A 10,770-nucleotide genomic window follows, 5' to 3' on the forward strand; every position below is an offset into this window, starting at 1 on the left:
TGTTATCAGCACCGCACTCTACCAAGTGAGCCACGGGCTGGCCCTAAATTTTTCTTTTTTTGATGTATAAAAGATTTAAGTTTCTAGGTGGCACAATTTATCAGCTCAAAATATATAAGCCTTTTTCTTTATGGCAGCTTTGTATTTAGAAATAAAAGGTCAAAGTATTGTTAAAAAAAGATATTCCACATGATTTTTTCAGCACCGCACTCTACCGAGTGAGCCACGGGCCGGCCCTCCACATGATTTTTTAAAAACTTTTCTTGGTTTTCTTTTATGTCATTACTTTTATGAAGACNATCATGAGCCTTTGTCAATTCTAAAATTATTAACTAGAGTTGTTTTTGCTATAATTAAAAAAATAATTTTTTATTGGCATAATACTTAAACATATTTCTATAATTTTTTATAATTATGTCAGATATAATTTTGAATAAGATGTGAATGTTATATATAATTTAAGTCACTGGATTTTACTCCTAATTAAGTGCTTTGCTAAAAGAATTTTACTTTAGGAAGACTCATAGGTCTGGTGTGGGACGTGGGATTTTGCATTTCTAACTAACATACCACTCAGAGTAGAAAGGGTTTAGACTACTTTAGACTAACCTGTAGATATGTAATTCTTCTTTAGTTTATAATAAAGTATATGAAATATATTTGCTTTATTTTATAGAAGATGACTATATATATGTGTGTGTATATATATACCTATATGTATGTATATATATATACAGAAGTAACTATATTACATACACATACACATACATACAGAAGTAACTAAAGCCAGTTCTTGTGTGCTAGCAGATAAAATATATGAGTGGAATAATGTTTATTGGAACATAAATTTATTTGAAAGTAAATTGACAATTTTTTCATAAATAATTTCTTATATGTTTGTATTAATCTGTTTCAGTGATGAAGAAACAGATCTTAATTCTCTGATAAAATCCTGGTTAAGGAATCAACCTGTTAAATATAGGAATAATCTTGGAAATTGGATTGGAGATTATTTTGAAAAAGCTTTACAATGGGTTCTAAAGCAGGTAAGTTAACCATAGTATTTTGTAATTAGTTATTGAAGCAAGAAATATGATGATTAAGAGTGATGCTTATATTTAGCTGCCTTGTGGTAGAACCTGATAGAAAAGGGGGTGAAGTGAGAGGTAGATGTCAACATTGCTGTCACTCTATACCTCTTAGCATAACTTTTTATTATGTTAGTCTTAAAACATTTTACTTCTCCTATCCATAATACCTCACACTGCTTACCTAAAAATCTTGACTATTAAAATGTCTTTCTAATATTTACTACAAAATCATCTTGCTAGCACATTCTACTGATATGTCAATAAATGCCTACACATATATCATGTTGAAAACAATATCAAGCTCATACTAAAGTAGAAAAAGGATAGTGAGTTACCTGCAATAATGATGAAAATATTTGTTTGTTTAACAAAAATGTATTGAATAATATATACCAAGTATACTACTAGAAAGACTTTGAGAGGTGTAGATGAACAGGATAATCCTTTTCCTTAAGAAGCATTTATCTACTGGAGGAAAATAACATGTAAACCAATAATCCCAATACAACTGGATGAAAAGATATCGCTGTCTTTTAGAAGAGGTTTAAAAAGGAGATCACACTTGATTTTGAATTTGAAGCATGAATAGAAATTTAGCATGCAAAGAAGACCACGGAGGGTGTTCAGATATTCCACACCAATTGTGGTTACTAGAGGCTGGGAGGGATTGGGAGGAGTAGGGAGAGGTCGGTTAACAGATTAAAAAAATTATAGCTAGATAGGAAAAATAAGTCCTAGTGCTCTACAGTAGTGCTAGGCATCTGTAATTAACAATTATCTGTTGTACATTCTCAAATGGCTAGAAGAAAATAGCTGAAATGTTCTCATCACAAAGAAATGATAGATTTTTGTGATGAACAATATGCTAATTACCCTGGTTTGATCATTATACATTGTGTAACATGTATTGAAATATAACTTTGTACCTATCCCATAGATACGTACAATCAGTATGTGTCAATCAAAAAGAAAAATGCTCTGATGCATGTATCTTTCAACACACTTCTTTTTGTGTGTTTTCCACTTTTTTCCTTAGGATAAGGAAAAATCTCTTCAGTGGGAATTTAAAGAGTATGGGAAAAACTTTAATGTTTTTAACACATATTGAAAAATTGTTCTCCAGGAAGTTTCTTCAAGCTTACCATTAATATTTTATATTTTATACCTGATAGGTGATTCATACTACATTGCTTTAGTGTGCATGTCTTTGATTATTGTGAGATTGAACAGTATCAATGATTATTATAATTTTTCTTTTGTGAATTATCTATTTATATTTTTATCTGTGTTTCTATTCAAGAGCTCTTTATATACTAAAATATTAACCCTGTTTTTTTCTCACTTCCTCCTAGCTTGTCATTTTTCTTTAAATTTTTCTTTTTTTTTTTTTTTTAAAAAGATGACCAGTAAGGGGATCTTAACCCTTGACTTGGTGTTGTCAGCACCACACTCACCCAGTGAGCGAACCGGCCATCCCTATATGGGATCCGAACCCATGGCCTTGGTGTTATCAGCACCGCACTCTACCAAGTGAGCCACGGGCTGGCCCTAAATTTTTCTTTTTTTTGATGTATAAAAGATTTAAGTTTCTAGGTGGCACAATTTATCAGCTCAAAATATATAAGCCTTTTTCTTTACGGCAGCTTTGTATTTAGAAATAAAAGGTCAAAGTATTGTTAAAAAAAGATATTCCACATGATTTTTTAAAAACTTTTCTTGGTTTTCTTTTATGTCATTACTTTTATGAAGACAAAAACATATACAAAATAGAGGGAATAAGTAGCAATGAGTTTTTTTGAAAGTATCTGACTGTTCATTTGAACTTGATTTAGAGGTCAGTACTTTGGGATTGAACAAGACATAGAGAAATGGAGAGCTTGCTTTGGTTTTCTCAACCTTTTATTTTATTTTTTTCTGACTTTGTAAGAATGAAAATGGAGGGATAGGGATTTGTAAGGAAATGATGCAAATGAGGTAGGTTTTCCTGGAGGCCTCAGGAAAGGAACCACTCCCACCGGCTGCCTGTCTGACTGAGCTGTCTCCTCCTTTGTGCCTCTATAGCAACTTACATCTACCAACTATATTATAATTGTTTACGTTCAACTTTAAGCACCTTGAGGGCAAGGACCAACCTTATCATACTCCTTATTGTTCTCTTAGAACCAAGTATGGTATTCACAGAGTACTGAATGAATGATAGTAATGTGCTTAATTAAATCCCTGATGCCTACAGTATAGTACCTTTTCAGTAAATGTTATTTCATTACTCTGAAACATATGGGTCTCCAGTGCAGATACCTTAAAGTCATCTACCTGCATGCTGTTTATATCTGTGTTATTGTTAGAATGAAGAATTTAACACTAGGTGGAATAGTTTTGGGTATGTATGTAAAGGGGTTTGTACTATAGGCACTGTGACAGGATAAGATTATTAAACTGTAGTGTGGATACCAAAGATTGAGTTAAAAAATAAACTGATTTGAGACCAGTTCTCTGTTTTTATTAGAACTTTTTTTTAAAAAGGTGTTGAATGTTCCTTCCTCTTATCCTGCATTTTGAACACCATGCTCGGATTTTGAGATATACCATAATTGTTATTCTAGTCAAATGTTGACATTTTACATTTAACTAGAACTTTGCTTTCTTGTATTAATTCAGCAGATAAGACAATCTAGAAGAAAATATGTGGGTTTCCATTATGTTGCCTTTAAAATCTAGAACTCCTAGCTTGACCTAATCAGCTGGATTTCTGTCTCCTACCTTCTTCCTGCTTTCCCCCGATTTCTTCTTTCTTCCAAAGAAGCAGAGTGATCTTTTAAAAATGTAAATTGAATAATTTTACTTTCTTATGAAAAACACTTTAAAGCCAGTGAAAATATAATTTGTATTCCTTACCATAGCCTATAAATTCTGCACTCTGGCTCTTGCGTACCTCTCTGACTTAAACCACTGTTTTCATGCTTACTCAGGCATAGCTTCTAATTACTTAACTGCACTAAGTTTCCCTCTACATGTGCTGTATTCTCTGTGTGGTCAGATATATCTCATTCTTCACATGTTAGCTTAAATGTCCCCTTTTTCAAAGTGGCCTTGAACCTTCAATCAAAGTTACCCTTTCTTAAGATACCCTGTTCTACTACTCCATAGTCCTTAACATAACTTGTTAACCATTTCCTCTTCTACACTTCAGTTGCATGAAGATGGAACTTGTTTTTAACCCACCTTATTTTTTTTATACCTAGTACCACATATAGATCCAACTGCATGATTGGTTTTCAGTAAATATTTATGGAAAGAATGAGAACCCTTTTTTGTCTGAACTCTCCATCATTTACCAGAGGCCCCAGAGGCCTATAGATCAAAACTATCTCTACCACCTAAGTCGAAAAGTTTTATTTTAAAATTCTGCTTACATAGAAAACTCCAAATGGTTTTTCATTTAAGCCTGCTATTCCTAGCCTTTTTTTCCCCAGTACTATCAATCTAGCTCTTGCTTCTAGTTTTCTTTTAATCAGCTAGAGGAAAGGAACATCTATTCTTTTTGGACCAGTGCTCCCTCAGTGACTTACCTTTTCTTTTGTATTCTTCAGGTTTAGGGAGTAAAGAAATAAAATATCTATTTGAGGACTCTAGTACTTACAGCTAGGAATATGTAATTTTTTAATGATTACTTTTTATTTTCAAAGTATATGTATAAATTTAATGAAACCCAAATTTTCTATAGCTTGAATAGAGGGATGAATTTAAAGGTGGTTCTTGAAAAGATATGTGAACATCAATTTGTATGATTTTAAGTTTACTAGTTAACATTTATCTTTTGTCTGTCTGTACCATGGATTTTAATCAACAGAATGACTATGTGGTAGAAACAAGTTTGGTTGGGACTGTGATGAATGGTCTGTCACATCTTCATGGATGCAAAGATCATGATCAATTTATTATTAATCTCATAAGGGGACTTGGTGGAAATCTGAACATGAAATCACGTCTGGAATTCACCAAAGAGGTAATGCATATTTAATGTTGCCTCTGTCACCAGATGCTTCTCATTGTTACCACTCAATGCCATACTGTATGCTACTTTTGTGAGACACTATCTTGCCAAAGTTCAGAGTAAGAGTGTTAAAGAGTAACATTGGAGCTACTCTTTATAGCTTCACAGATAACAGTTTTCAGTATTAGAAAGAAGAATAACAGGTTGAGAGTAGTGGTGGTAACACTGGAATGGGCAGTACCAGAATATGGTGGAAATGAAGGGCATTAGAATTCCTAAAATTCAGCAATTTGTGATTTTATGTTCATAAGAACTGCATTAAAAATGGAATAAATATCTACCAAGTTGGTATTTTCTCTATATGCTTTTATTTACTTGCTTAAATGATTGTTTAGAGAAAAATATTTAAGATAAAATGTAATTTTAATGATAAAGTAGTTTACCTTAAGTATAAAGTAGGTTTAGTTAGTATATGTGGTTTTTTTTTTTGAACTAAGATGATTCACTTTTGGGACATTTACTTTGAAGACATAAATCTCACTCACTTGGCAAGTCCAAGTACAGTGGTGTTTATGCTAATTGATCACAATCAGTCATTTCTTCTCCACTCCCACTGCTTCACTTGGCTGGCCTTTAAAAAAAATTCACATACTCTGTTGGGAATATGTGAAAACTCATCACAATTTTTTCCTCTTAAGGTTTTTAACTGGGCACGACAGTCTCCTCCAGACCCCCATAAGCCAATGGACACCTACTATGACTCGAGTACAGGACGATTAGCATCTTATGTGCTGAAGAAGCCAGAAAACTTGACTGCTGATGATTTCAATAATGGCCAAACTCTTCCAGTAATTCAGACTCCTGATATGCAGCGGGGTCTAGATTATTTCAAACCTTGGTTAAGTTCTGATACTAAACAACCGTTTATTCTCATAGGACCAGAAGGATGTGGCAAAGGGTAAGAAAACTGTTGACAGAGGTGCATTTTGTGGATTTATGTCCCCTCTCCCCCAACGATGTAACAGCTATTGTTACATTTCTTTTGGTTAAAGTAGCATTTACACTTTCCTGGAGGATTCTTTTCATTGTCTCTATGTGTAGAAATAATGATTGGGGGTAAGAATGTGTCCTTTTCTCAGCCAGGTTATGTTATTTCTGATGGAAAGAGAAACCTGAGAAGATACTCTTGAAATCTGTGTATATAATCACAACAAAAAATGAATACCTTAGATATATTCACAAATTACCATTTGCTTTAGTTACAAAAGTTGATTCTTGAAGTTAGCTTTCTATTTAAAAATAACTTTTAATTCAGTGGAATTCAGCCCAGTTTTGTTTCTACAGAGTATAGATTCTGGAAATAAAGGTGCCATGGATTATTAGTTTCACATTTCTAGTGAGAGAGTAGTAATTAAAAAGTTCTATAAAATCATAGTAATTTTTTTTTTTTTCCTTTTTGTCTTTTTTACTAACCGGTAACGGGATCGCAACCCTCGGTGTCACGCCCGTACCAGGGACCGGCAACGGGATCGCAACCCTCGGTGTTGCACTCGCACCGCGCTCAACCAGTGAGCGGGAACCGGTCTCCACATGGGATCCGAACCCTCGGCGGGAGCGCCGCTGCGCTCCCAAGCGGCGCATTCTCCAGTGTGCCACCGGGCCGGCCCCATAGTAATTTTTTTTTAACTAGGAGAACTTAAGAAAATCTTTCCTCTATGAGGAAACAGGATTGATATATTCTATATATACTTTATCAAATTAAATTACTTCTGAGGAATTTGGGTTTTTTTGGCTGAAAGAGTCCCAAGAATGCCTTAAAATGTGAATTTATTTTTTTCCAGCCTGAAAGTTAGAGAGTTACTTTGATAGTTGTAAACTATGAAAACTATGTCCATGTTTACCACTTTCCCCTTAAATATCACCATACATAATTTAGAAATTGAAATACTTATATGGTAGAAATTTTATATTAAATATAAAAAGTATTTTGTTGATTGCATTTCAAAGTCAAATGTTATACATCTTTCACAGGATGCTGCTCAGGTATTCCTTTTCTCAACTCCGATCCACTCAAATTGCTACAGTTCATTGTAGTGCACAAACTACTTCTCGACATCTCCTGCAGAAATTGAGCCAGACTTGCATGGTAATCAGTACTAATACTGGTCGAGTTTATAGACCCAAAGACTGTGAACGACTTGTTTTGTACTTAAAAGATATCAACCTACCCAAGCTGGATAAATGGGGGACCAGTACTTTGGTAGCCTTCCTACAACAGGTAAGTCTTATCACTTGAAGTATTTTGATGTAACTGGGAACAATTTAATTTCATTAACTTTTCTTATAGATAGAAAATCTGCTTTCTTCCTTTGCGGCCAGTTTTATCTAACATGTATCATGAAAATTCAACTCCTGAAACATTTCAGTCTTGCTCCATGTCTACTTTCTTTGATCTTCTTCCCTTTAGAAGTTAGTATTACGTCAAGATGATACATGACAGGGAGAGTAAAAGAAACCTTTTACTCTGCACGTCATTTATTCCTAAAACCAGGAGGAAAGCAAAGCCGGGGATGGTGCTGGAGTTGGGGAAGGTTTTGCTTCATTTTTTTAGGTATGCATTCTTCTGACAGCAGTTATACTTAGTCATGCCTCTTTCTGGCTGCTTTAAGCCCATTAATCTCCCTCTTTGCCTGTGTAAGAATTCAAGATTACACATTCTCAGTTGGTGTGGGAGATATTTTTCCTTCATGTTATTTACATCACATTAGAAACTCTAAATTCTTAGAGCTTACTATGCTTATTTATATAGGCTCAAATTTAGCTTTACTGTGTAACTGCAGAATATGCTAAAATATTAATAGAAAAAACCAAAATATTTTCGTTATATTTTTCTGATTCTTTACTTTTTTTGATAATTGCTGGTAGATTTATAAGCCTAATGTTTATTAGACACAGAAGCATTTTAATAATGAGGATAATTCAGCTAACATTAATTGAACACAGAGATTTGAACAATATTATTTTTCAATGATATGAGAATTTAAAATGTATTTCAGTCTTAAACTCTTGTGTTAGGTGGAGGATGATGATAACATTTGGAAATAACTGAAATTTAGAAAAAAATATCTTTTGTCCTGGTTGGAAAACCATAAGCATCAAACATTTAAAATATATTTATTTTCAAATAGGTATTGACATATCAAGGATTTTATGATGAAAATTTGGAATGGGTTGGTCTAGAAAATATTCAAATTGTGGCTTCTATGTCAGCTGGAGGAAGACTGGGAAGACATAAGCTTACTACCAGATTTACTTCTATTGTTCGTCTTTGTGCTGTAGAGTATGTATATTAGTATTTTAAGTTTTTTTTTTTATTGGGGAGACATTGTATATTATTACATTTTATTAAAGGTATTTGTTACTGATACTGCTTCAAATGTAGAATATAAAAATCACCAGACTTAAACTCTGATATTTTTTACCCACCCTTCCCAAAATATAAGCAATAATTTAGGATGATAAAGGCTTTAATCAAAGCATCTTATTTGTTAGAAGTATATAAGGAAATAAAACAACTGATTCATATAGGCTCTGTTCCAAAATGTTAATATCAGCAATCTGAATGTTGGGTTTTAGAAAGAAATGTTTTATGTGTTTCATAAAACAAAAATACTTTCAGATTTCATGAAGGTTACTAAAAGGAGAATTTAAGTCTGATCAAGGGAGAATTAGGTCATTTTAATGACTGATGGCATCAGCCCTAATAGATCAGTTTATCTCCATGGTTCATAATTGTTACAACTCCTGAAGTTTTTGGTTATGGCACTGTCTCCTCTGTTGTATTTTTGCCTTGCAAAACTTTTTTTTAAATACTTTAATGCTAATGGCTAATTATACCCCATCTATAAATATTCTTCTTTCAGAAATGTTCCTGCCACCAATTAAGCTGTGTTGAAACAAATTTTGGTTTTGGAGGAACAGGTTGATTTTACTTGTTGTATTCTACTTTATACTTCTGAGGTGGATTACTGCTCTGTGTACAGGCTGTACTTGACCCAAAATGCTTTTCTTAAGTAAAATTTGTATTTTGGCCCTCTCTAATGATTAGTGGTTTTAAAACAGTTATATTTTAAAATTATTTCTTTGGAATTCTCTACCAGAACTCCTGGTATTTGACAATAGGATATTTAAGAATCCAATCTGGTTGAATTGAGAATAGTGACCTTGAGCCCAGAGATATCTAGGTCTCAGAGTAGCACAGTCTGAAAACCACTACTGTAACATAACATTAAAATAATAATTTAGAATAGTGATTTATTTCAGCTTTCTTTTTTCTTATATGCCCTTTTTTAGTTACCCTGAAAGAGAACAATTACAAACAATTTATGGAGCATATTTAGAACCAGTTCTACATAAAAATCTAAAGAATCATTCTATTTGGGGTTCTTCATCAAAAATTTATCTCTTAGCAGGATCGATGGTACAAGTGTATGAACAGGTATATATATGCATTTGTATTGTTGTTTACATGTCTATTGGTATCATTCTCAAAGGACTACCTCTAATCCTGATGTCTGTGTTGATGCCCAGGCTCTACTTTCCTGTTGTTTATTTGACTTTTCTACTACAGAGTAAGCTCTGTGAGGGCAGGTGCTATGTGTGCCTTATTCACTATTGTATCCCATTGCACAGTTTCTAATAGGCACTAAATAAGTATTTGTTGAATGAATGAATGAGTAGTAGATGGTTATTCTGCCGTCAGCTCAAAGTTAGCATATTTAGAATGGTGTTCATCTTCTTTTCAAAACCAGATCTTTCTCCTGATTTCTGTCAGTTTTATCTTCCAGGATTAAAACCTGAGAGTAGTCTTCAGTGTTTATTTCTGTCCTTTTGCCTGTGGAGAAATGTCTGAAGTATCCTTTCTTGATAAAATTGGAAAGATACTTGAAAATAGGCATTGAGGATGCAGAAGACAATTACTGAGTACTTTTCTTGCCAGTGGTAGTCTCAGGGATGCAAAGATGACTAAGTTTCTCTTCTCTGGACGTTCATAGTCTACTGAGGGACTGAGTCATATAAATAAGTTATTAATATGGTATGATAAATGTTACAATAACAATATGTCCAAGTTACAAAGGTAGCATAGAGAAGGGAGTGAACAACTTTGTTGTGTATGGTAGTTGTTAAGGAGGAGGTGAAATTTAATGAGTTTTGAAAAATAATTAGAAATTTGAAAAGTGGCTGGAGATGAAAGAAGGTCTTCCTAGGTAAAGGGATAGCATGTGCATCTTATGGAAGTGTTTGCGGATGATGGTTTTTATAGTGTTGAAATAGAAGTGGGGAAAAAGATATGTGTGAAAGCAAAAAGTTTCTTTTTAAAAAAAAAAGTTAATTCAGATGTTAAGTGATCAAGTTCAGAATAAGAGTAATAGCTCTGTCCAGAGAGAGAAAGGGACAGGCTTTTTACTGCTTGTATATTGAAGAGAGGTACTTTGATTTGTTCAGTGACTTCTTGAACATAAGATATCTCTGTGCTTCCCACCATTAGAAAATGGGTCTTACCTAGACCTGTGAGTTCCTTGGAATTGCAAACCATCATTTTAGGGAGATTAGGTTAGCTTTTCTTGAATTCCTTTCTTTAGCAGAGCTTTTATATATATATATATATATATATATATATATATA

The 10,770-nt window shown here is 33.4% G+C and overlaps 1 protein-coding gene across 1 annotated transcript; it reads left to right on the plus strand.

Annotated features, from left to right (window-relative positions):
* Nucleotides 1-916: 916 nt before the first annotated feature.
* On the plus strand, nucleotides 917-9,583 carry LOC103583489 (cytoplasmic dynein 2 heavy chain 1-like; the record flags this gene model as incomplete). The annotated part of the gene is made up of 6 exons (XM_008564788.1): nucleotides 917-1,046; nucleotides 4,942-5,097; nucleotides 5,784-6,043; nucleotides 7,117-7,363; nucleotides 8,274-8,425; nucleotides 9,439-9,583. Coding segments are annotated over 6 exons (1,090 nt in total), but the record flags the coding sequence as incomplete, so codon positions are not given.
* Between the last annotated feature and the right edge of the window lie 1,187 nt (nucleotides 9,584-10,770).

Source organism: Galeopterus variegatus, unplaced genomic scaffold (assembly GCF_000696425.1).
Source record: "Galeopterus variegatus unplaced genomic scaffold, G_variegatus-3.0.2 Scaffold23511, whole genome shotgun sequence".
NCBI classification, from domain to species: Eukaryota; Metazoa; Chordata; class Mammalia; order Dermoptera; family Cynocephalidae; genus Galeopterus; species Galeopterus variegatus.